Below are 27,024 nucleotides of genomic sequence, written 5' to 3'. Positions count from 1 at the left end.
GGTTGGATGGAAACCTGGCTAGTGTGAGCTATTTATACCAGGGAATGGTTTACTGCAGTGTCACAACGCTTTGACTGTTGGGGGTGAAGTGAACGGGTACACGTGCAGCTGTGGGAAGGGTGGAAGTGACCTTGTACGGGTCGGAAAAGAAGGGGTGACCAGCCACTCCATGCTCAAAGACAGACATGAGTGCCTTAAAACAATATTTTTACACTCAGCAGTTCTCCCAATAGGCTACAAATAGAAGGCCAATGGAACACATGTCATATAGTGTTGGGTTATGAAGTTCTTGGCAAATGCTGTCAATCTGAGGACACTCAAAAAGGAAGTGACATCACATCGGTCTTTCAAGCGTTGTGGTCACACTGGGACAAAAGGATTAAGAAAGAGGCAGAGGCCAAATTTGTGTTTGCACTAAGCACACCGATCGTTTCTCCGAGAACACTTGGTCAAAACTCCCAGCAGTCCCTCCTATGGCTGCATATTAATGAGCTTTTACCAGATCTTTAAGTTTATTTGCCTCTTTTATCTTAGTGGGACATTTATTCTATTATCAGCTCTGCTTTAGTTTCCGAGTCTCTCAACAATATTATGTAGTCCCTAAGAGGATGTGACATAACATGTCACATGACCACATCTCCTTTACCTAATGTGCAATACTAAGGTGTTCTCAGTTGGCCTATACTACAGGGAATTAAAGTTTTATGTTGCATTTAGAAATAGAATGTATAGAGCCATGCACAGTTAACTGCAAGGCTACAGACTGTTCATGGGTGATGGTTGAACAAAATAGTGGGGTGGTAAAACAGAGGAACTAAGACAATGAAAAGCTAACTTCTTGTGGTTTGATGAAATCAACGTCCTTTATCCAATTTGCCAACTGCGACACTGCTTGTTATGTTTCCGTCCATGACAAGGCATGTTTTGCCACAGACACTTGGCTCCCTGCAAATATTACAGTTGTAAAGTTTCATATAATCTGCTGTTCCTGTGTATTATGTTTTATAAACAAAGTAGCCTATATAATTTTCTAATGGTGTTCCAATATACAATTATAAAAAGCACTATATGCCCACTGGATTTCATTTCAAATCTTGTTTTATCAAGCTTTTTATCACAATGTGCATTGGCCCATAAATAATATCCTGTACTGCAATCCAAATGGCTTGTATGTTTACGAATTAAGCTACTTTCTTATTGAATCCTTTACTTGTTGTTTGTATTTTCTGTTCATGTGCAGTTTGATAATAAATCATTATTTAACATGACAACAGAAAACAATCTAAGCTGAAATAAAGACACATGGCACTGTACAAAATATTTATTCTTTAAAAGAATAGAATTCATTCAAAAAATACATACTTTAACTATTTGGTGAAAATATGATAAAGCATAAGCATTACCACTCAGTAACATGTTTTTCCCATATTTTTTTGTTGCCATTTTAGAACATAATACGATGCAGCAAACCCTGTTTGGAAGTGCAAATCACAAAACTAGTGCAAATTTACATTAGCAGAGGCATGCTGAAATAACACACACTTTGTGCCAAGACTGCTGAAAAACATCTTTTATATCAAACAGTTGCTTTCAGAAAAAAATACCTAAATGTTCAAGATAAATTGTGACATCAAGGAGCATTAGATAAGACATAACCATTCACCAACATAACAGGTAGTATTGCACATTTAGAAACCTCCCGAGTAAAGTACATATTGTGCCTTCAGAAAGTATTCATACCCCTCAAATTTTCTCCACATTTTGTTGTGTTACAGCCTGAATTTAAAATGGATTAAATTGAGATTGTGTCACAGATCTACACACAATACCCATAACGTCAATTTGGAATTATGTTTCAATACATTTATACAAATTATTTGAAAATGAAAAGCTGAAATGTCGAGCCAATAAGTATTCAACCCTTTCGTTATTGCAAACCTAAATAGGGTCAGGAGTAAAAATGTGCTTAACAAGTCAGATAATAAGTTGCATGGACTTGCAATAGTGTTCAACATGATTTTTAAAATGACTACCCCATCTCCGAGAGCTACTTTAACCATATCTACATGTACATTCTACATCAATTAGCCTGACTAACCGGTGCCTGTATGTAGCCTCACTACTGTATATAGTCTGTCTTTTTACTGTTCTCTTATTTCTTAACCTACCTATTGTTCACCTAATACCTTTTTTGCACTATTGGTTAGAGCCTGTAAGTAAGCATTTCACTGTAAGGTCTACTACACCTGTTGTATTCAGCGCACATGACAAATACATTTTGATTTGATTTCTGTACCCCACACATACAGATAATTGTAAGGTTGCTCAGTCAAGCAATTAATTTGAAGCACAGATTCAGCCACAAAGACCAGGGAGGTTTTCCAATGGTTCGCAAAGGGCACCTATTGGTAGATGGGTAAAAAAGCAGACATTGAATATCCCTTTGATCATGGTGCAGTTATTACACTTTGGATGGTGTATCAATACACCCAGTCACTACAAGTACAGTCACCCTTCTTTAAGGAAAGTAAGGAACCTGCTCAGGGATTTCACCATGAGGCCAATGGTGATTTTAAAACAGTGACAGAGTTTAATGGCTGTGAATAGAGATAACTGAGGATGGATCAACAACATTGTAGTTACTCCACAATACTAACATAAATGACAAAGTGGAAAGAAGGTAGCCTGTACAGAATAAACTAGGAATAGAGCTAAGCACAGGCAAAATCCTCCAGGAAAACTTGGTTCAGTCTGCTTTCCAACAGACACTGGGAGGCAAATTCACCTTTCAGCAGGACAATTACCTAAAACACAAGGCCAAATATACATGGGAGTTGCTTACCAAAACAACATTGAATGTTCCTGAGTGGCTTTGTTACAGTTTTGACTTAAATCGTCTTGAAAGTCTATGGCAAGACTCAAATGGCTGTACAGCAATGATCAATAACCAACTTGACAGAGTTTGAAGAATTTTTTAAAAGAATAATGTGCAAATATTGTACAATCCAGGTGTGCAAATCTCTTAGAAGCTTACCCAGAAACTCACAGGTGTAATTGCTGCCAAAAGGTGATTCTAACATTCTAACATGTATTGACTCAGGGGGTTGAATACTTATGCAAATTAGATATTTTAGTGTTTTATTTTCCAGTAATACAATGTTATTTGATTTTTTTTGCCACTTTGACAGAGTATTTTGTATAGACCGTTAATATAAATGACAATTAAATCCATTCCACTTTGTAACAACAAATGTGGAAATGGTCAAGGTGTGTGAATACTTTCTGAAGACTATCTCCCGCAGAAACAGAAATTCAGGCAATAGAAACAGAATAGAAAACACATCACAAGTATCAAAGTTAGGAATTATTTCAGTGTGTTTCAGTGTGCTTTCGAACTTGACATCCATTTAACCCCTACTACCAAGAGCTGCATTCTGACTTGAGATACACAAAGTCTAACACACAAAACCTAGTGTTGAAGGCATTGTAAGATTTGCCCCCAAGTTCATTACAAACGCAGTATCTGTTGAAAATGTTCAACAAGGTAAGGATTGGAAAACAGATCAATTTCATTTGACCTCGCTAGTGTCAAACATGGACAGGAATGTTGATAAAGTATGCGTCCCAAATTACACCCTATTCCCTTTATATTGCCCTGGTCAAAAGTAATGCACTAAAAAGGGAATAAGGTGCCTTTTGGGACTATGAAAAAATCTCCTAAAAAGATTAATAGGTAGCAATGTTTATGTAACTCTTTCCAAGTCAAAAGATTATCCTCAGATTTTATGTTAATGTTATGGGTAGAGAGAAGAAAAACAAAGGGTACATTGTCCAGCAATGCCAGATACAAAATAACATGTAAGGTCTACCAATTCAGTAGTTTCACTGCGACTGTGCAAACATGACCTGACAAGTAGCATGCAGTACTGTTACTGTACATATACATTATCAGGTATCCTTAAAGTTTTACTATTAAATGGAATGTCGTTACTTTTTCAATCATGCTAGTATCGTACTAAAGCTAGATTAAATTCAGTAAATGTATTACATCTTTCAAGTTAATATTCCATATTCATAAAATGCATTAAGGTGAGCCAGGAAAGGCACCAAATCCTTCTTGAAGATCAAATGAAATGTCCCTGTGAAGGCCAGTGAGACAGTGAAAACATTATGGTTTTATACCCATAAATGGAATTATTCAAATATATAGTAGCTAGCTCCTTGGCTGCCTGCTATTGTGATTACAATCTTGCCAGCGTCTAAACTTAAGAGCATAAAAACAACTATAATCGTCTTAATCTACGAATCACATAGTTTGCCCGTTTAGAATGCAAGAGGTCTGATATATCTGATAGTTCAGTGTACGCAAACAGTCTTGTGTGATTATCAGTCACTAAGAAACAGAGAGGTCATTTGCCTTTTGTGCCGAACAGCAGGGGGGGGGGGTGTAAGTGCAACCTTGCAGGTCGTGCCAAACAATGCGGAGGGAGAGAGATTGGCTTTAGAGTAGTCTGTAGACATGACTGGAATTCCACACTGCCTGGCAACAACTCCCAAGATTGACTCTACCCTTCTATATGTGTAACTGGAGAGTACAGGCCCAAGAACATAAGACATAATAAAAAAATGGATGCATGTAAGTCTCTTCGGATAAAAGCGTCTGCTAAATGGCATACATTATCAAGAGGCGGACGGAGCGAGAGCAGTGATCTCAGAGAAGATTTGATCCTTCGTAGCACAACAGTTCTGCAGCTCTTACGACAGAATGCAAGATTCATTGGGGTTTTTGATGCTCTTGGGTTCGTTGCCATTTGACAGATCTCCCTCATCATCTACTGGGGAGCCTTCATCATGGGGCAGCCTTGGCCCGTCACCCTCTTCCAGCTCGGGCATGTCAGCGCAGGCATCTTCATAGGCGCTGATGCTGTCTGTGTCATTGTTCCTGTCGGGGGAGAGGTCACGCCCGTTCTCCTCCTGATTTCTCCCGGGGGTCTGGCTACCGAGTGACAACGGCCCAAAGGTCTTGTTGACTATCTTTGTGAACTTGGTGAAGCTGTCCTGTGCCCCATCTGCTACGTCCTCAGAGGACACCAGCTGGGCAACGTGGATAGGAGAGGGCTGGGTCAGACTGTCAGAAGGCTGCTCCCCCCTCCCCTTTTTGAAGAAGGAAGCGAGCAGCCCCCCAGTGCTGGTCTCAGATGATAGCCCATTGTTGGGCCCGGGGCCCTCACTGTCCAATCGGATAATAGAGAGAGGTGCATCTTGGCGAGAATTGTCCTCATACCTTGGTGCATCCCTGATTTGTTCCTGTGCTCCCTTTTTGATTTGCATCTCTGTGGCTTGTTGTCTAGCCATCTCATCTTCCCTCTCCTGCTCCTTGACAAGTGTGTACACTGGGACTGCTGATATGGTGTTCCTCTCCTGTGGAACAGTATGATACAACAGCTATATTAATCATGTTCACATCAGGGTTGTGTCCCAAATGGCACCCTATTCCATATATGGTGTACTACCTTTGACCTGGCTCTGGTCAAAAGTAGTGCAATATATAGGGAATAGGGTGCCATTTGGGACACACAACTGTACAGACCTAAGTACAGCAGGGAAACAGGAAGAACATTTACATTTTGATTTTCATACTGTACAACCAGATATAAAATGTCAAGGCTAGAGGTGGGTGATATGAAAACCAGATTCAACAAGTACAGTCATATAATGCTGCTACTATTACAAATATGAGTCCAAATCTCTGTCAAATTAATTGTATAGCCTCGTCTCTGGTAGATCTTGTGCTACACTGTATTAATATATTCATAGCTTGATTTGCATGGCTTGAGGCATTGGCTGGGAAATTAGCCAGGCCAATTGTCACGTTACCGTTTCCTGATTGCAATAGGAAACAGGCAGCATCTCCATGTCTGTCAGTAATTGGCCAGGGCATCCTACTGCAGAGCAGAGCAAGCACTGGGTACAAGGCCAAGGCCATTTGACGGGACACACACAACCTTCGGTCACACTGGATTTACCCAACCACAAGTCCATGCTGATGATCAGATTACCAAATTATTACAACCAATGTCTCTCAGTCAATGCAAAAATGTTTTTGTTATAATATCTACTGAGGTTTCTTAAAGTGAGGAGGATATATAATAGAGGCAGCTAGGATATATTGTTGAGCTCTTCTTAGGGCTTTAAATTGCAAACAGGCAACTCCCTTCTAATCTGCCTCAAGCCTCAGTAGCAGATAAATAGACTGTGATAAGGATGCGGGTTGAACCCTGAGGGAAATTTGTCCATCTTATATTGTGCTGTGTGCTGCTCTCTTTAGATTAGAGTACAAAATGTACTCCACAGGACTATTGTCAACACGTAGCAAGTATAATTTTATCAAACATATCTCATTTTATAGGCTTTGGGCCAGAACAAATATCTGTCAATCATTTAAAATTGCCCTACTTTAGGAATGATAATGTGCATGCACACACACACACACAGAGTGAGAATAACAGGTATGGTGGGAGGTTGTCGCCCAGGCTGGAATTTCCCAGCAGCTGAAACACTTCATTCTGTCAAGTTCAGCAAAGCACAGTTGAGCTGAAAGAACAAGAGAACACTCCCCTGACAAACGAAAGAGTTACGCAACTAACCAGAGCTGGCATGCAGCAACAAGCCATTAGTCACTCTTTATGCCCAAAACCAGGAAGCCTGCTGTACTTGTGTCTCTCTTTCTATGATTATGTAAGCCCATCCTCCTCATCCCCCATTACCTCTTTTAGCCTCTCCACCTCCTGCATCAGAGAACTGACAATGTCCTCCAACTTCCTCTTCGCCTCTCTCTCTCGCTCCACCTCCTACAAGTGCAGAGAGACACATTAGCAGCGTCAGTCCATTTATGACCCTTTAGATCAATTCAGCAGAGGGTAGTGAAGTGTTTTAGAGCAGTGGTTCTTAAAACGGTGGGTTGGGACCCACAGTTGGGTCACAGGAAATTGGACATTCCTACTGGAGCATTGCGTTGCTCCACGAGGACCATTTTACATGTACAGTGCCTTCGGAAAGTATTCAGACCCCTTGACTTTTTCCGCACTTTGTTGTTACAGCCTTATTCTAAAATGTATTATATAAATACAAACCCTAGGCAATCTACACACAATACCCCATAATGACAAAGAAAAAACATGTTTTTCTTCAAATTTCTTAAATTGAATTACAAATAAAAAACAGAAATACCTTATTTACATAAGTATTCAGACCCTTTGCTATGAGACTCGAAATTGAGGCGCATCCTGTTTCCATTGATCATTCTTGAGATGTTTCTACAACTTGATTGGAGTCCACCTGTGGTAAATTAAATTGATTGGACATGATTTGGAAAGGCACACACCTGTCTATATATAAGGTCCCACAGTTGACAGTGCATGTCAGAGAAAAGAAAAACAAGCCAGGAGGTCGAAATAATTGTTCCGTAGAGCTCAGAGTCAGAACTGTGTCGAGGCACAGATCTGGGGAAGGGTACCAAAAAATGTTTGCTGCTTTGAAGGTCCCCAAGAACACAGTGGCCTCTATCATTCTTAAATGGTAGAAGTTTGGAACCACCAAGACTCTAACCTAGAGCTGGCCGCCTGGCCAAACTGAGCAATCGGGGGAGAAGGGCCTTAGTCAGGGAGGTAACCAAGAACCTGATGGTCAATCTGGCAGAGCTCTAGAGTTCCTCTGTGGAGATGGGAGAACCTTTCAGAAGAACAACCATTTTTGCAGCACTCCACCAATCAGGCCTTTATGGTAGAGTGGCCAGATGGAAGCCACTCTTCAGTAAAAGGCACATGACAGCCTGCTTGGAGTTTAACAAAGGCACCTAAAGACTCTCAAACAATGAGAAACAAGATTCTCTGGTCTGATGAAACCAAGATTGAACTCTATGGCCTGAATGCCAAGCGTCACGTCTGGAGGAAACCTGGCACCATCCATACGGTGAAGCATGGAGGTGGCAGCATCATGCTGTGGGGATATTTTTCAGCGGCAGGGACTGGGAGACTAGTCAGGATCGAGGGAAAGGTGAACGGGGCAAAAGTACAGAGAGATCCTTGATGAAAACCTGGTTCAGGACCTCAGACTGGGGCAAAGGTTCACATTCCAACACGACAACGACCCTGAGCACCTAGCCAGGATAACACAGGAGTGGCTTTGGGACAAGTCTCTGAATGTCCTTGAGTGGCCCAGCCAGACCCCGGACTTGAACCCAATCGAACATCTTGTAGAGACCTAAAAATAGCTGTGCAGCAACACTCCTCATCCTACCTGGCAGAGCTTATGAGGATCTGCAGAGAAGAATGGGAGAAACTCCTCAAATACAGGTGTGCCAAGCTTGTGACATCATACCCAAGAAGACTTTAGCCTGTAATGGCCGCAAAAAGGTGCTTCAACAAAGTACTGAGTAAAGGGTCTGAATACTTAAACTACCGTTAAAAAGTTTGGGGTCACTTAGAAATACCTTGTTTTTTAAGGAAAAGCACATTTTTTGTTCATTAAAATAACATGAAATTCAGTGTAGACATTGTTAATGTTAGAAATTACCATTGTAGCTGGAAATGGCAGATTTTTAACGGAATATCTACATAGGCATTTGGAGGCCCATTATCAGCAACCATCACTCCTGTGTTCCAATTGCACGTTGTGTTAGCTAATCCAAGTCATTTTAAATGGGTTCGATTACAGAGTCAAAATGGTCAGAAACTCGTCAGTCTATTCTTGTCCTGAGAAATTAAGTCTATTCCATGCGACAAATTGCCAGGAAACTGAAGATCTCTTAAGCTTTTCTTTAAAAAACAAGGACATTTCTATGTGAACCCAAACTTGTGAATGGTAGTGTACGTAAATGTGATTTCATAATTAGTTTTTTTATAAAATGAGCAAAAATGTATTTAAAAAAACACTTTTTCCTTGTCATTATGGAGAATTGTGCGTAGATTGATGAAGTAAAAAAACTATTTTATACATTTTTGAATAAGGTAACGTAACAAAATGTGGAAAAATACAAGGGGTCTGAATACTTTCCGAAGGCACTGTATATTACATGTACATTCCATTTTGGCAATTTATCCAGAGAAACATAGTCAGTACATTCTGCTAAAGGTTGGTAAGACAACAACATATCACAGTTACTGCAAGGAAAAACATTCCTCAATAAATTTGTTTATCAGCTATTTTTAGAGTGATGACCCCACCCTTAAGCCTCTCGGAATGTGGCTTTAGCGGATTCATGGCTAGAAAGGAGTGAGTGCATCCTAAATGGCACCCTATTCACTATATAGTGCACTCTCACTATAGGCGCTGGTCAAAAGTAGTAAACTATGTAGGGAACAGGGTGCCATTTGGGAAGCATCTAGTGTGTATGACTAGGTGTACCATGGTGGCGTGGCTGGCCTCTCTCTGGGCCTCAGCCAGCATCTCCTCGGCCCCCTCCAGGGCGTCCTGCAGAACGTCCACCTGGAACAACAGAGTCTCCCGCTGCAGCTCCAGCCCACGCAGCTCCTGCAACACATCGTCGTAGCTTGCCTGCAGGTCATTCTGCATGAGAGATGTATTCATTAGTCATCAGTGGGCAGCTTGATTGATGTATACACAGGCATATCAGCTTCATATGGCTAAGAGAAAAATTATCTGTACCAAATGGCATCCTATTCCCTTTATAGTGTACTACTTTTGACAAAAGTGAATAGGGTACCATTTGGATCTCAGACAAACAATATACATTAGGCATGACAGGGTGCAGCTTCCTCTAATCACACTAGCAACAACGGTGATTTAATTAACATGTGATTTGCTCATCAACTGTTGGATAATGATGTCATTGCTCTGATAGCTATTTCTGGCCCATGGTCGTCCTTATCTGCGTCATACCAGGGTTGTCTTCTTCTTTATATGGCAGAGTTACTGGCATTACAACACATAATCGAACTGGAGCAAAGTTATTTCTAATATATTTCTGGGCTATTTGGTGTTAGCTTCATAAAGAGTGTGCACCCTTTGAATATGCAGCACAGTCTGTGAGAATGTCTAATTTGACATCCAGTAGAACTGGTTATACTGCTAAAATATGAAAACGTTATCCTGCAAAACATAATTAAAACAGCTTGTGCGGATAATCACCATCTCAGGGAGTTCCATCAGTTCCTGATCTTCCACAGACTGCTGAAATGACCAAGAAAAAGGTAAACAAGACTCATCAACAAGTAATATATGAGAAGTTTGAGTATACTCCGTACATTTAATAACAGTGATAGAATCAGAAGTAATCATGTTTAAATGACAGACCATAGTAGGCCAGTGTCCGAAATGGCACCCTATTCCCTATATAGTGCACTACTTTTGACCAGAGCCCTATGGGGAATAGGGTGGCATTTGGGCCGCAAACCTAATTATGCCAGTAACTTCAGGCCATTTCCATGTAAAAGGATCCATGAAGTGAAGTTATCCAGAGAAGTTCATAGGAGCACATCAAATTTAGTGTCAAATGAAAGCTACCCAGTGTTCTAAGGCACTGTATCTCGGCGCAAGAGACGTCACTACATTCACTGGTTCGGTTCCAGGCTGTATCACATCCGGCCGTGATTGGGAGTCCCATAGGACGGCGCACAATTGGCCCAGCATCGTCCAGGTTTGGCCGGGGTAGGCCATCATTGTAAATAAGAATTTGTTCTTAACTGACTTACCTAGTGAAATAAAAGGTTACATTTAAAAAATGTTAATTAAATTCTCCAGGCACCACTACTCTCCTGTTAATGTCACCTCTCACTGACACCTACCCATGAGGCCCCTCTCTTTCAATTTACTGTAACCAGCGAACTCACCCAATGAGCACCGACCGACACCGGTCCATGGACGTTGAGAAGTAGTTGAAATTAGTCTTATGGCTTGGGGGAAGAAAATGTTAAGAAGCCTCTTGGACCTAGACTTGGCTCCGGTACCACTTGCCATGCAGTAGCAGAGAGAACAGTCTATGACTAGGGTGGCTGGAGTCTTTGACAATTTTTAGGGCCTTCCTCTGACACTGCCTGGTATAGAGGTCCTGGATGGCAGGAAGCTTGGCCCCATTGGTGTACTGGGCCGAGCAGTTGCCATACCAGGCAGTGATGCAACCAGTTAGGATGCTCTTGATGGTGCAGCTGTAGAACTGTTTGAGGATCTGAGAACCCATGCCAAATCAGTCAATTGAAAATAAATTAATTAGACCCTAATGTAATGGATTTCACATGACTGAGAATACAGATATGCATCAGTTGGTCACATATAGCTTTAAAAGGTAGGGGCATGGATCAGAAAACCCCTCAGTATCTGGTGTGACCACTATTTGCCTCATGCAGCGCAACACATCTCCTTCGCATAGAGTTCATCAGGCTGTTGATTGTGGCCTGTGGAATGTTATCCCACTCCTCTTCAAGGTCTGTGCGAAGTTGCCGGATATTTGTGGGAACTGGTCCACGCTGTTGTACACGTCGATCCAGAGCATCCCAAACATGCTCAATGGGTGACATGTCTTATGAGTATGCAGGCCATGGAAGAACTGGGACATGTACAGATCCTTGCGACATCAAATCAAAGTTGATTTGTCACGTGCTCCGAATACAACAGGTATACAGTGAAATGGGGCTGTGCATGATCATGCTGAAACATGAGGGGATGATGGGGGATGAATGGCATGACAATGGACCTCAGGATCTCGTCACGGTATTACAATCGATAAAATACAATTGTGTTTGTTGTCGGTAGCTTATGCCTGCCCATACCATAACCACAACTTCACCATGGGGCACTCTGTTCAACATTGACATCAGAAAACCACTCACCCACACAACGCTATACATGTGGTCTGCGGTTGTGAGGCTGGTTGAACGTACTGACAAAATGTCTAAAACAACGTTGGAGGGGGCTTATGGTTGAGAAATGAACATTCAATTATCTAGCAAAGTTGATCAACAACTGATGGGCATTCCTTCAATCAGTATGCCAATTGCACGCTCCCTCAAAACTTGAGACATCTGTGGCATTGTGTTGTGTGACAAAACTGCACATTTTAGAGCGGCCTTCTATTGTTCCCAGCACAAGGTGCACCTGTGTAATGAGCATGCTGTTAAATCAGCTTCTTGATATGCCACATCTGTCTGGTGGATGGATTATCTTTGCAAAGGAGAAATGCTCACTAACAGGGATGTAATCAAATTTGTGCACACAATTTCTGAGAAATAAGCATTTTGTGCACATGGAATATTTCTGGGATCTTTTATTTCAGCTCATGAATCAAACACTTGACATGTTGAGTTTATATTTATGTTCAGTGTACTCCTTTTGTATAGATTTGTACGGTTTGTTTAACTTTGCAATCAATGGTTTTTCTTTGGCATACATCTAAATGTGAAAACTTGAGCCTCTGCATCATTCTGTTAGCATGGAATTGCCCTTCATCCATTACACTTATTATACCTGACTCCCACTTCTCCTCTTGAGGGTCCCCCCTCTGCTGTCACTGTGCGTCAGACGCCTGGTCGAACTCTCCGTCTGACAAAGGAACAAAAATACATCTCAGGCAGAGCCATAATAGAGTGGCGAGGAGAAGCTCCGACGACCCTTCGTGCCAGGAAGTAAAATAGTCAATCATTGTAGCCATTGGCGCTCTGTAGAGTTGCTATTTTCTCGTGACAGTTAAATTGTGACATTCCTGCATTGCTCATTATACTAACAATGTCTGAATTAATCACCAAATACGGTAGTCAGTTTAAAAAGGTTAAGGGTACAAGACTGTGTACATATCTGGCTGTGTTGGCAAAATCACTAGATATCCAGTCGAGCCAAGCGGGGAGAAGATGCCTGTTGTCACAGTTCCAAGACCAGTCTTAAACGTCCGGTAATTTACACTAATTGATCTCAAAACTGAACTTCGATCCGCGTTAGCTAGCAGATATCCTTCGCCACCGTCGTCATATGCCAAATATCTCGAACCAATCATGACTATTCAACAAAATAAAATGAGATATAATTTTCACGTTTCTTAGTAACATGATTGTATAACTAGCAAAGTTGTTTAGACGTTGAGGCTGCAGTATTTATGAAGTTTGGAAATAAGGACAAACTAGCATAGTTCAGCTAGCCAGCTTGTTTAGCCAGGGAAAACGAGCTCCGCCCTAGTACACTAGGCTAATTTAGGAGACTTTATTCACTGATATCAGGAGCTAGAGACAAACGAATTAATCATATTTGAGGAGCGTGAATCGATATTATAGAGTGGTGAAGAGGAGTCTACCGAGTATGGACGCAATTTCACCATACATTTGTTTCTTTATCAGGGTTCACTCAAATCGTTTCAATATTGACAGTTACAGCTGATTTCGGGATTGTATATGTTTACAAAAGCAATAACTGTTTACATCCAATAGTCAGCTGGTATATGTTAAGATGATTTAGCAGATCCATCAAAATCTATACCATCCCCAAGCCTTTTAAACAAAGTGAAGAGCAGGCTATATGATGCCGGATGCTTATTTTACAGATAGGTATGAGGTCTCCAGTGATGTTCAATCGAATGAGTGTCCCGCTATTGAAAATTAGCCTACATGTTATCACATAGTTACATATATTTAGGGTTAAGGCTAGATAATGATGCGGGAGGATTGTTTTACAGATGGATTCATGAATGATGCTCTATCAAATGAGTGGGCTATTGCTACTGTTTAATTGCCTAGGCTACATGTCAACACATAATTTATATTCATACAGCATATGGATAGAAACATGGATTTTAGGCAAACCTCTAGGTCCAGTTCTTATGGACCATAGGTCTACCAATAAGAAAATAATTAAAGAAACGTATGATGAACTACTGATGACTGAATTCTAACTACATTAGTCATGCAATGTGTCGTCCCTATTCTAGGCACGCTGTAAGAAAGCAGCCATACTTGTTTTTTACTTGTGCCCTAATGGGGTAGACACTAGAAAGAGATTAGGAGAATAAACCATTTTTCTCCGTCGTTTAGTAGCAAGCTAAACATAAGGCTATTCAGATGTCCATAGTTTGGTTACAATCAGGGCCGGACTACCGCATTTCGAGCCCCGGTACACCGACCTAGTCTGCATTTATCAATGTGCCATAAGGTAGCCTGATTTCAGATGAGTCCATGTAGACTAAACAGGATTATGAGGAAAATTATTCTTCTTGCAAACCATATTTATCGTTTATAAACGTTTTAATTGAACTATTATATGTATCGGACAATCCACAATAATCACATTATGTGTGCACGTAGCCGTATTCAATTTAACACCATATGCTACAGTAACACTGGGATGAGAGTCGAAATGAAAATGAGCAGTAGGGTTAAAAACCACAAAGTAAACAAACGCCTAGAAATATAAACAGGCAGTGGCTTACTGTAAGAGGATGAATCTTCGACTGTAACCACTAGTAATGTTGCCAAGGCTAAGCTTCAATTGGCTAAATTTAAATGTTAGTAGGATATGCTACAATCTCAAATTACTCAATAAAAAGAGATAATTGAGAAAATAGACTATATGCCTCATGTAAATGTCGTATTAAACAAAGACGACGTGATTTCTCGACGCTCACCTCCTTGATAATGTTGCGAAGTGACTCATCCTCGCTCACTCCCCGAGAAAGCGTCCTTTTCCTCGGTGACCCAGCTCTTTCCAATGCCCCGGAATGCATTTTTCTAGTAGCTTACGATACGCAAAAAAATATTAATACTGTTCTTAAAACAACTAGATTAAATGAGGGCAGTCAACACACCAGAGTAATGTTTTGTGTGGTGTGGATGAAGATATCGCGACAGAATGAACTGGCTCCCTGATTGTGGGCGAAGGTTAACAAAACTGTAACGTGGGCGGAACCTGTTTGTCTCTGTGTTGCCTTTAGGGTTGAACGTTTTCTGAGTCAAGATAACTTTCGCAGTCAAAAAGCAAGCCGATATCTACCGCTCAAACATGAACATGTAACAGTAACCTAATCAAAACAGTTCTGTAAGAATTAGGTTTGTGCAGTAGGCCTAATACATTATCACAGCATATTGGCTATATGCCTGGCTTGCCAATATTCTTCTCCTCAGACCATATTATAAAATCAAACGTTATTTGTCACATGCGCCGAATACAACAAGTGTAGACCTTACCGTGAAATGCTTACTTACAAGCCATTAACCAACAGTGCAGTTCAAGAAAGAGTTAATACAATATTTACAAAATAAAGTAAAGTAAAAACAATACAAACTAACACAATCAAATAACAATAATGAAGCTGTATACAGGGGGTACCGGTTCCTGAGTCAATGTGTGAGGGTACAGGCAGTGATGCAACTGTTCAGGATGCTCTCGATGGTGCAGCTGTATAACTTTTTGAGGATCTGGGGACCCATGCCAAGTCTTTTCAGTCTTCTGAGGGGGAAAAGGTGTTGTTGTGTCCTCTTAACAACTGTCTTGGTGTGTTTGGACCATGATAACACAAAATGAGTGTCACTATTTTCAACATAATAGGAAATCAGTCAATTGAAATAAATAAATTAGGCCATAATCTATGGATTTCACATGACTGGGCAGGGGCACAGCCATGTGTGGGCCTGGGAGGGCATAGGCCCACCCGCTTGGGAGCCAGGCCCACCCATTGGGGAGCCAGGCCCAGCCAATCAGAATAACTTTTTTTCCCACAAAAGGGCTTTAATTACAGACAGAAATACTCCTCCTGATGAAACAGTTTACCGGATGGCTGGTCTCAGGAGATTGGGCAGGTGAAGAAGCCGCATGTGGAGGTACTAGGCTGGCGTGGTTACACATGGTCTGTGGTTGTGAGGCCGGTTGGACATACTGCCAAATTCTCTAAAACAAAGTTGGGAGGTGGCTTATGTAGAGAAATTAACATTCAATTATCTTGCAACAGCTCTGGTTGACATTCCTGCAGTCAGCATGCCAATTGCACGGTCCCTCAACTTGAGACATATGTGGTATTGTGATGTGGACACCAAGGAACTTGAAACTCTCGACCCGCTCCACTACAGCCCCGTCGATGTTAATGGGGGCCTGTTCGGCCCGCCTTTTCCTGTAGTCCACTATAAGCTCCTTTGTCTTGCTCACATTGAGGGAGAGGTTGTTGTCTTGGCACCACACTGCCAGGTCTCTGACCTCCTCCCTATAGGCTGTCTCATCGTTGTCGGTGATCAGGCCTACCACTGTTGTGTCGTCAGCAAACTTAATGATGGTGTTGGAGTCGTGTTTGGCCACGCAGTCGTGGGTGAACAGAGAGTACAGGAGGGGACTAAGTACACACCCCTGACGGGCCCCAGTGTTGAGGATCAGCGTGGCAGATGTGTTGTAGCCTACCCTTACCACCTGGGGGCAGCCCGACAGGAAGTCCAGGATCCAGTTGCAGAGGGAGGTGTTTAGTGATGAGCTTCGTGGGCACTATGGTGTTGAACACTGAGCTGTAGTCAATGAAAAGCATTCTCACATAGGTGTTCCTATGTCCATACTCAAGCTTTGATAACAAAATAGACCAGTTGGTGTAACAATTGTGAGGCACAGCTGAGCATAAATATAAATAATTAACTTTATTTTATTTTTTACTGGACTGATGGTACTTGCATCATGCTGGACTGATGGTAATGGTGCTTTCAAGACAACTGGGAAGGGGGTCAAATCATGACGTCAGTGAACTTCAGGTCGGAAAGTCGGGGCTTTGGAAAGATGTCAGAGTTCCCGAGTATAGTTCAAAACTATTATTCCCAGTAGGATCTAGTTTTTTTCAGAGTTCGCAGTTGTCTTGAACGCACTGAAATCAGTAGTCGGAGATTTCCGATTTCCAAGTTGTTTGAACACCGCATTAGTCTCAGCAGAAGGAGGAAGAATAGCAGAGGGTCCGCCTCACGGTCCTTGCTCTGACCAAAGAGAGGGGACACAGTCTCCACCTGATGGCGAAACTCGCACAGCATCTACCTCGGGCACAAATTAATGTTGTTCCTATGACCAGAAAAAGTTAAATACTCCTCGAAATTAAAATAGACACGACGAGCTGCTAATACTATTGATACACTTGGCTACTCATTCATTGCCGTTACAGCGCCAGTGGAATTAGAGAGAAGCGTGTTTTATGTTTTGTAATAGTGTTGAATAAAAAGTGTTGACAGTGCTGAATAAATCTTAGACATGAACTCACTCATAAGAAAAGCAGCTCTTTGCTGTATTATTTGACAGCCTCTCTCTGGTCATGTTTTTTTTTAAATTATGAAATCTCAAGTAGGCTAGTATTAAACTTTGCTGGGCCGTGGTAGTGCAAGATGGCACACTCAATTTAGCCACAGATCTCCCGGTCCATCAGGTAGGTGGAGTTTTTGTTCTCCAGACAAATGATATGGTTCAAAATGGGAACACTTTGCCTACCCAGTGCGCGGGGATTCTTCAAGTGTACCTACCGCCAACAGCGCAACACCGAGCCTTTATGCCTTTATCGTTGGCATATCGACATAAATGTTTGGTGATCGATGGCGTAGAAAAGCTGATGCTAGGGTGTAAAACAAATAGCCCAAGACTTCATAGGGTCACACACACAGACATAGGTCATTCCATCCTACATCCCATCAGTTCTGCCTACTCTCAGTAAAGCCTACAGCTTCATATTTTCTATGAATGTGCTCACAGTCCCGACACCTTTCGAAAGCACTAAAATAAGATTCAGTCGTAATTCGTTTATTGCCTATGCTCTGCTATGGACATGTTCGGCAAAGGCTAAACACATTGCAGCTGTCGCATCTCTCATTGACACTAGTGTAGCCTAGTGATTAAGGGGGAACAGACAAAACAGGGTTTAGGCCTAGGCCTACTGTGGTTGCAGGGAGAGTGCATCTGTTAAACTGTTATGGTCCATCCATACCTCTTGTGGCCAAGTTACTCAACTCTCCACGTACAAGCACAATGGAATTGAGCGGCGAAAAATATGGGCGGACTGGAGCTCCGATTCGCTGTCATTCGATACTTGTCAAATTGTACAATCTTAAACCCTTACCGTGTACCAATGTTTGTCCTGTGTAAAGTCGGGCCTGTCTTTGTTTGCTGAAATCCATACTTTATAATAAAACGTTCATCAAATACAGCCATCGACCGTTTCCTAATTTCAGTTGCTCTAAAATGGGATTACCCTAGATTCAATTGGCACATGCACATTCGTGCTGAATTGGCATCTAGAAACAAGGAAAGGGTCTGTGGTTTCAAAGTGTGCCATAAAGTACATCCTTGTCACGCCCTGGTCAAAGTATTTTGTGTTTATCTTTATGTATTTGGTCAGGCCAGGGTGTGGCATGGGGTTTTTGTAATTGTGGTGTGTTTGTCTTGGGGTTTTGGTGGTGGTATTGGGATTGTAGCTTAGTGGGTTGTCTAGCAAGGTCTATGGCTGTCTGGAGTGGTTCTCAATCAGAGGCAGGTGCTTATCGTTGTCTCTGATTGGGAACCATATTTAGGCAGCCATATTCTTTGAGTTTGTCGTGGGTGATTGTCCTTAGTGTCCTATGTGTACTCTCTGTTAGTTTGCACCAGATAGGCTGTTTCGGTTTTGTTTATTGTTTTTTGTAAGTTCGTGTTTCTTTGTTGTATTAAACATGGATCGCAATCGACACGCTGCAGTTTGGTCCGACTCTCCTTCATCACCACTAGAAAACCGTTACAGAATCACCCACCACCAACGGACCAAGCAGCGTGTTAACAGGCAGGAACCACAGGAGAGGCAACAGAGGCAGCAGCAGCAGGAGCAGCAGCAGCTGCAGTGGGAGAGGCTGCACCACCTGGAGAAATGGACATGGGAGGAAGAACTGGACGGTAAAGGACCCTGGGCTCAGCCTGGAGAATATCGCCGCCCCAAGGAAGAACTGGAGGCGGCGAAAGCTGAGAGGCGCAGATATGAGGAGGCAGCACGGCGTAGCGGATGGAAGCCTGAGAATCAGCCCCAAAAATTTCTTGGGGGGCTCAGGGGAGAGTGTGGCAGAGTCAGGAGTCAGACCTGAGCCAACTCTCCCTGTTTATCGTGAGGAGCCAAGGAGGAGACCAGAACCAGAGACTGTGAAGGAGTTAATGGGGAAATTGGAGGAGAGAGAAATGAGGGAGTTGCTGTGTTGGTGCTTTTTGCATGGAATTCGCCCGACGGAACGTGTTGGGGATTTGATGGCACCTGGGTTAGCGCTCCATACTCGTCCTGAGGTGCGTGTTAGTCGGCTGGTGAAGTTGGTGCCAGCCTCACGCACCAGGCCTCCTGTGCACATCCCTAGCCTTGCACATCCTGTGCCAACACTGCTCTCAAGATCTCCAGTACGCCTTCACGGTCTAGCCCATCCAGTACCACCTCCACACCCCAGCCCTCCGGTAGCAGCTCCCCGCACCAGGCTTCTTGTGCGTGTCCTCGATCCAGTACCACCAGTTCCAGCACCACGCACCAGGCCTTCAGTGTGCCTCGCCTGTTCAGCGCAGCCAGCGCTTTTCTCCTCTCCTGCGCTGCTGGAGTCTCCCGCCTGTTTAACGCAGCCAGAGCCTTCCTCCTCTACAGCGCTGCCGGAGCCTCCCGCCTGTTCAGCGCAGCCAGAGCCTTTCTCCTCTACAGCGCTGCCGGAGCCTCCCGCCTGTTCAGCGCAGCCAGAGCCTTCCTCCTCTACAGCGCTGCCGGAGCCTCCCGCCTGTTTAGCGCAGCCAGAGCCTTTCTCCTCTCCTGCGCTGCCGGAGTCTCACGCCTATCTAGCGCTGTTAGAGCTTTCCTCATCTCCAGCGCTGCCGGAGTCTTCCGCCTGTTTAGCGCAGCCAGAGCCTTCCTCCGACACAGCGCTGCAGGAGTCTCCCGCCTGTTCAGCGCAGCCAGAGCTGCCAGTCCGCATGGAGCAGCCAGAGCTGTCAGTCTGCATGGAGCAGCCAGAGCTGTCAGTCCGCATGGAGCAGCCAGAGCTGTCAGTCTACATGAAGCAGCCCGAGCTGCCAGTCTGCATGAAGCAGCCAGTCTACATAGAGCAGCCAGAGCTGCCAGTCTGCATGAAGCAGCCAGAGCTGTCAGTCTGCATGGAGCAGTCAGAGCTGTCAGTCTGCATGGAGGAGCCAGAGCTGTCAGTCTACATGAAGCAGCCCGAGCTGCCAGTCTGCATGAAGCAGTCAGTCTACATGGAGCAGCCAGAGCTGTCAGTCCGCATGGAGCAGCCAGAGCTGTCAGTCTACATGAAGCAGCCCGAGCTGCCAGTCTGCATGAAGCAGCCAGTCTACATGGAGCAGCCAGAGCTGTCAGTCTGCATGAAGCAGCCAGAGCTGTCAGTCTGCATGGAGCAGCCAGAGCTGTCAGTCTGCATGGAGCAGCCAGTCTGCATGGAGCAGCCAGTCTGCACGGAGCTGTCAGTCTGCACGGAGCTGTCAGTCTGCACGGAGCTGTCAGTCTGTAAGGAGCTGCCAGTCTGCAAGGAGCTGCCAGTCTGCAAGGAGCTGCCAGTCAGCACGGAGCCGCCAGAGCGGTCAGTCTGTAAGAAGCCGCCAGAGCTGTCAGCCTATATGGAGCAGCTAGTGCCGCCAGTCTGCCCAGCGCCGCCAGTGCCCCCAGTCTGCCCAGCATCGCCAGTCTGCCCAGCGCCATCAGTCTGCCCAGCATCGCCAGTCTGCCCAGCATCGCCAGTCTGCCCAGCATCGCCAGTCTGCCCAGCACCGCCAGTCTGCCCAGCGTCGCCAGTCTGCCCGGCGTCGCCAGTCTGCCCGGCGCCGCCAGTCTGCCCGGCGCCGCCAGTCTGCCCGGCGCCGCCAGTCTGCCCGGCGCCGCCGGTCTGCCCAGCACTGCCAGTCAACCAGACTCTTCCAGATCTGCCAGTCAACCAGACTCTTCCAGATCTGCCAGTCAACCAGACTCTTCCAGATCTGCCAGTCAACCAGACTCTTCCAGATCTGCCAGTCAGCCAGGATCTGCCAGTCAGCCAGGATCTGCTGAAACCACCAGCCAGCCAGGAGCTGGTAGATCTATCTACCTGCCTGAGCTTCCTCTCACTCCTGAGCTTCCTCTCACTCCTGAGCTTCCTCTCACTCCTGAGCTTCCTCTCACTCCGGAGCTTCCTCTCACTCCTGAGCTTTCTCTCACTCCTGAGCTTTCTCTCACTCCTGAGCTTTCTCTCACTCCTGAGCTTTCTCTCACTCCCGAGCTTCCCCTCAGTCCCGAGCTGCCTCGGTCCCGAGCTGTCCTTCAGTCCCGATCTGTTCCTCAGTCCAGTGGGGTTCTGGGTGAGGACTACTAGGCCATGGTCGGCGGCGAGGGTGGACTATCCAGGGACGAAGGGAGAGGGGACTAAGACATTAAAGGAGTGGGGTCCACGTCCCGCGCCGGAGCCGCCACCATGGACAGACGCCCACCCGGACCCTCCCTATTGTTTTGAGGTGCGTTCGGGAGTCCGCACCTTAGGGGGGTTCTGTCACGCCCTGGTCAAAGTATTTTGTGTTTATCTTTATGTATTTGGTCAGGCCAGGGTGTGGCATGGGGTTTTTGTAATTGTGGTGTGTTTGTCTTGGGGTTTTGGTGGTGGTATTGGGATTGTAGCTTAGTGGGTTGTCTAGCAAGGTCTATGGCTGTCTGGAGTGGTTCTCAATCAGAGGCAGGTGCTTATCGTTGTCTCTGATTGGGAACCATATTTAGGCAGCCATATTCTTTGAGTTTGTCGTGGGTGATTGTCCTTAGTGTCCTATGTGTACTCTCTGTTAGTTTGCACCAGATAGGCTGTTTCGGTTTTGTTTATTGTTTTTTGTAAGTTCGTGTTTCTTTGTTGTATTAAACATGGATCGCAATCGACACGCTGCAGTTTGGTCCGACTCTCCTTCATCACCACTAGAAAACCGTTACAATCCTACAGTGGCCCGCAGACTCCTTTACTACTTTCACATGCAAACCAATAAACACATTTTGACATTACCAAATACCATTTTGAGAAAAAAAATGGGCCGCAAGATAAAGAAATGACCATGTATTTACTAAGAAGGTACATGGTAAAATGGTAATTACACAGTATTAACCTATCAATTACTTGTTGATATCTTTAGGATTCATTAAAGCAAGCTCCACTAGGCACCATTACATACCAAGTAGCTATTGTGTAGACTTCTTTAAAGTGTCAGAAATCCTCAATTCTAATGGAGACTACTGGTAGATGTGCTCTACCAAGGATACATTTGCACATGGAATATTACTAACTTCTGAATCTACCTTGTTTAACTGAAATTGTAACTGTATATTCAGCCAGTAGATGACAGTAGTAAGCTAGTTCTGCAGTACACTACATGGTAGGCTACTCAACTGATGGACAGTCAACCATAATTGGAACAATACTTCCCATTAGTAATTAGCCAGAGATAATCTCAAAATAAGTAATCACATTGATTCAGAATATTTAGCATGTAATAGCTGGAAGTATTTATGGCAGGCAGAGGTAATGAACTTCATATACAAGTGCATTGTAGTTGGCTTTACATACGTAGAGGCCTCAATAAAGTATTAATAATCAATTGTCTATTCCAGGATTGAGTAACAATATAACTTTAATGTTTATTGAGGAGATGAGGACTTTAGAAATAATAAAAGGGATTAATTTAAAATAATGATGGCTAGAGTATATGGATTGATTGGTTGACTAATTGATCGATGTGGTTAGTTTATTGGTTAATGGCTTCATTGCTAGTTTGGAATATTGTTTAGAAAGACAAAACATTACCAACAGGCATTTGTCACTCAATTTGAGCTACTGTATTGAAATCTAACAGTTGTTACTAATGCACTGACCATGCATATGATGGTTGAAACAATCATAGACTGTCATATTGAACGAATATGGTAAGGTATGAGAGCAAATCTTCATAATTGTTTTTTTTTAAAGTCAGTGATAGATCACAAATTGCCTGACCAACATTGATAATTTCACAAGAGATTTTGCCCAGGCTGTTAAAAAAAACAAAGAGCATATAACTCCCTTATGCCTTTATGTAATAGAATACTTTGTTAACAGATTATTTAAAGCTTCAAATCATGTTTAGAAAAAGTTGTGTTGCCCTCATGGAATGTAAATCCTTGAGTGCTATGGATATATAGATATATTTAAATCAAGTGTTAGGTGCAATTGAAAATGTCATGGGATGCATTTGCTCCATTGTTTTCTTTTGTTGGCATATCCTACTCTTTTATGGAATTCATGTTTTTATCATCAGGGCCCAGATGTTTGACAGTCTATATTAGAATTTATGCTGCATTTGCACATCTCGATGTAAAATCATTGCATTAAAAGTCTTGAGTTAGTCTAACACAAAATGATTGTCACTATTGTCAACATAATACTTCTTAAATTAAAAAGATGCTATCCCACTGCCATTTAGCACAACCTGTCACTCATGAGTCAAGTTTGAAAGTTTCACAATTCTATGGGGGCAGGCCAGGTTCAACGTATCATTTTATGCATACATTTGACTCATTTTACAAATAATATTACTGAACAAAAATATAAACGCAACATGCAACAATTTCAAAAATTTTACTGAGTTACAGTTCATACAAGGAAATCAGTCCATTGAAATAAATGCCCTAATCTATGGATTTCACATGACTGGGCAGGGGCGCAGCCATGTGTGGGCCTGGGAGGGCATAGGCCCACCCACTTGGGAGCCAGGTCCAGCCAATCAGAATAACTTTTTTCCCACAAAAGGGCTTTTATTACAGACAGAAATACTCCTCAGTTTCATCAGCTTACCGGATGGCTGGTCTCAGGAGATTGGGCAGGTGAAGAAACCGCATGTGGAGGTCCTGGGCTGGTGTGGTTACACATGGTCTGCGGTTGTGAGGCCGGTTGGACATACTGCCAAATTCTCTAAAACAAAGTTGGAGGTGGCTTATGTAGAGAAATGAAAATTCAATTCTCTTGCAACAGTTCTGGTGGACATTCCTGCAGTCAGCATGCCAATTGCACGCTCCCTCAAAACTTGAGACATATGTGGCATTGTGTTGTGTGACAAAACTGCACATTTTAGAGTGGCCTTTTATTGTCCCCAACACAAGGTGCACCTCTGCAATAATCATGCAGTTTAATCGACTTGTTGATATGCCACACCTGTCAGGTGGATGGATTATCTTGGCAAAGGAGAAATGCTCACTAACAGGTATGTAAAAACAAATCGGCACCACATTTCCGAGAAATAAGAATTTTGTGCATAAGAAACATTTCTGGAATCTTTTATTTCAGCTAATGAAACATGTGTTTATATTTTTGTTCAATATATATAACAGGGACATATTACACGTGAGAGAAGAGAAGGGGGAGGATAAGTCGTGGTTGAAATTTCTATTCACTGCTTACCAACACTAGTTTCTTGACATAAAGAAAAAAAACATACCACTAATGACATGTAATGACTTGAAACCTTATCTCAATACAGTAATAAAATGCAAACTGGACAAACTACTCTCCAATCCATTCTCCCTTGCTCCCTCCCTCTAGCTCCCTCTTTTTCTTGACTTGGTGACAGACCTAAAAGCCTTTTGTTGGAATCTTAGCCAATGGAGACGGATTACGACACGGAGGAGCGGAGATATATAACGAGCCCTTTTAGGAGGTACTTGCACACTTTTCAATGACACATCTTAACATTCGCACCTATGGACTTAATTGTTATCAGATAAGGCAACCAAAACAACTATAGCATGAAAACGGGTTATGCGTCAAATCGATAGATAGGTTTAAGTACAGAGAAAACCCACTAGGACGCACCTTCCTAGGTTTATTGCGGTCCTACAATAAAATCGTTTTAAGAGGCGACTCTATTGGAGTAGTTGCATATCATTGGTACCTTTGCAAGGTAAGGAAACAGGTTGTGACAAGCAACATTTCAGAGGGTAGAGAAAGGGATACCGCGAGCAGAAAGTTATATAGCCTGACAAGTCATCATCATGCCGAGGTATAACTTTTTGCTGTGTTTGATGGTTTATATTTGTCTGGGACTGTCTGGGAGTGACGAGCCTAATCTTTTTTTGCCACCAACGAGCGAGACTCCCACGGACGACGGGCTTTCGCTCCTCGATGAAGAAGCGGGCGCTCATGGATGTTCCGCATGCGTTTGGCGAGAGCAAAGTAAAGTCCTGAGGCTGGAGACCATCAAGTCTCAGATCCTGAGCAAGCTGCGGCTCAAGCAGGCTCCTAACATTAGTAGGGAGGTAGTGAACCAGCTGCTCCCCAAGGCACCCCCACTCCAGCAGCTTCTGGACCATCACGATTTCCAGGGAGACGCGTCCTTTCAGGATGAGTTTATGGAGGAGGACGAATATCACGCCACTACGGAGTCCGTCATCACTATGGCCTCCGAACGTGAGTAATGCAACTTTGTCCCATAGCTGCTGAAAATGATTAATTACTTTGTAAACCAATGCTAGGAGTGAGCAGCAAGTCGTTGTCAAATGTGTGGTGATTGTGATTATTATTGGCATGCTTGGACAGAGGATATTCTGGGCATTTGAACATCAATAGGCCTACTTCGAATGATTTTGTGATCATCTATTTAATCAAGTAAAATAAATAACCGTTTAAATAGGACAAATTATTTCATTTAGTTCATTTAGTCAAGTCAGTTAAGAGCAAAATCTTATGTATAATGACGCCTTAGGGGCAGAACGCCAGATTTTTACCTTGTCAGATCCGGGATTCGATCTAGCAACCTTTCAGTTACTGGCCAAACGCTCTTAACCACCAGGCTACCTGCCGCACCGATGATGCAGGGTCAGCTGTTTGCTACGGCTGTCAAAAATATCTGTATGGATTAAGTGTGAACTTGAAAAATCAATAAATCAATAAAGAGCCTCATCACTCTATGACAGGTCAAGAGGAATTAACTTTGAGTTGGTCAAGCCAATATTATTATGATTATTATTAGGCTAATATTATTCATATTATTATTATTATTCATATGACGCATAAATGTAACTATTTTCTTCAGTTTTTCTATGTAGGCCTACATGAAGAGAAAGGATTTTTTGGATGATGGACTTCTAGCCTACAGCTGTGCTATAGGCTAGAGTGCCAGTACTGACAGCTCGTGCGTGGATTTAGCCTAGGTCATCTATGGGGTGTGCCCGGGGAAGTCTATAGTCTACCCTAAATTATAGCATATTTTCTTAGTTTCAAGTCATTTCAGGGACAGACTTCATGTAACATACTTTTAAATAACTCTGTATCATGTTCCTATACATAGCAGTTTTGAAACCGTTGTTTCGGTTTTTGGCAAATTAGGTCACTGATCATTTGCAATTTCCGGTTGTTCTGTCATGTTTTGTGATTTGACTTTCATTAGCCGCATGACAGACTTTTGAATGCTATGCCAATGTCTGTTTGGAGTGCATAAATCAGTAATGATAATGTAGCATTTGGCAGGCAGATGTATTGCGCCGAACCTTTGCACATTATCCATTATTTTGCATATCTTGCAGTTGTATGGCCAAAATATAGCCTACAATATGATATGCTTTAAATAGCAGAGGGACCGTTTAGGCCTAATATGACCTATAAACAAGTATAAAATAACATGTTCAAATGTGGACAGGAAGGTTTTGCGTATATTGCTGAGAAAAAAACACCAACATTCCCTAAAATTATAGAGCCCAGCAGCTGTGCTCTGTGGTTCTTTATAATAGGGCTCTACCGGATTCCCTGCTGTTCATCGCAGTCAGAAAAAGTGTGTCCAAAAAAGCTGCTATTGTTTCCCCCATGCAGCAGTCCCCCTCGACCGCACTTGTCTTTTAAATACGAAGTTTATAGGCACAGCTCGTTTTTTCCCTGTGAGGACACAAAGCCAGAGAAACAGTTGGGGTCGAGGGGAGTGTGTGACCTTTTCGCGGCGAATCGCCGTGGTTCAACAACATTTACACACATAATGTATTCCGCACAAGGAAACGAAAAGCTATGCAAATAATCCGTTTTTTTCCCCAAGAGGGAACAAAGATAGGTTTGT

The 27,024-nt window shown here is 43.2% G+C and overlaps 2 protein-coding genes across 5 annotated transcripts in view; one reads left to right on the top strand and one right to left on the bottom strand.

The window, feature by feature from the left end:
- Positions 1–1,306: 1,306 nt before the first annotated feature.
- LOC112216201 (leucine-rich repeat flightless-interacting protein 1) lies at positions 1,307–14,880 on the bottom strand. 3 transcript variants are annotated; one of them, XM_024376029.2, is made up of 6 exons: positions 14,621–14,879; positions 12,481–12,555; positions 10,150–10,191; positions 9,406–9,567; positions 6,768–6,851; positions 1,307–5,421 (listed from the first exon to the last, which is right to left on the bottom strand). In XM_024376029.2, exons 1-6 carry the CDS (start codon positions 14,717–14,719, stop codon positions 4,756–4,758), a joined length of 1,128 nt encoding a protein of 375 aa, XP_024231797.1. In that variant the 5' UTR covers positions 14,720–14,879; the 3' UTR covers positions 1,307–4,755. The 3 variants fall into 3 exon arrangements, with proteins under 3 accessions (XP_024231797.1, XP_024231805.1, XP_024231815.1); XM_024376037.2 differs by having other exon boundaries at positions 10,150–10,188; XM_024376047.2 differs by lacking the exon at positions 12,481–12,555 and having other exon boundaries at positions 14,621–14,880.
- A 9,743-nt stretch (positions 14,881–24,623) lies between these two features.
- The window catches only part of LOC112216217 (growth/differentiation factor 11), a 51,794-nt gene continuing 49,393 nt past the window's right edge, over positions 24,624–27,024 (top strand). Inside the window, exon 1 of one of the 2 annotated variants that reach the window (XM_024376065.2) lies at positions 24,624–25,388. In XM_024376065.2, coding sequence (XP_024231833.1) covers positions 24,974–25,388 — 415 coding nt within the window. In that variant the 5' untranslated portion in view covers positions 24,624–24,973. The remainder of the gene's footprint in view (positions 25,389–27,024) is intronic. The other variant, XM_024376057.2, reaches the window with a different exon arrangement.

This window comes from Oncorhynchus tshawytscha, linkage group LG02, assembly GCF_018296145.1.
Source record: "Oncorhynchus tshawytscha isolate Ot180627B linkage group LG02, Otsh_v2.0, whole genome shotgun sequence".
In the NCBI taxonomy this organism is placed as follows: domain Eukaryota; kingdom Metazoa; phylum Chordata; class Actinopteri; order Salmoniformes; family Salmonidae; genus Oncorhynchus; species Oncorhynchus tshawytscha.
This window is presented reverse-complemented; position numbering and strand designations above follow the sequence as displayed.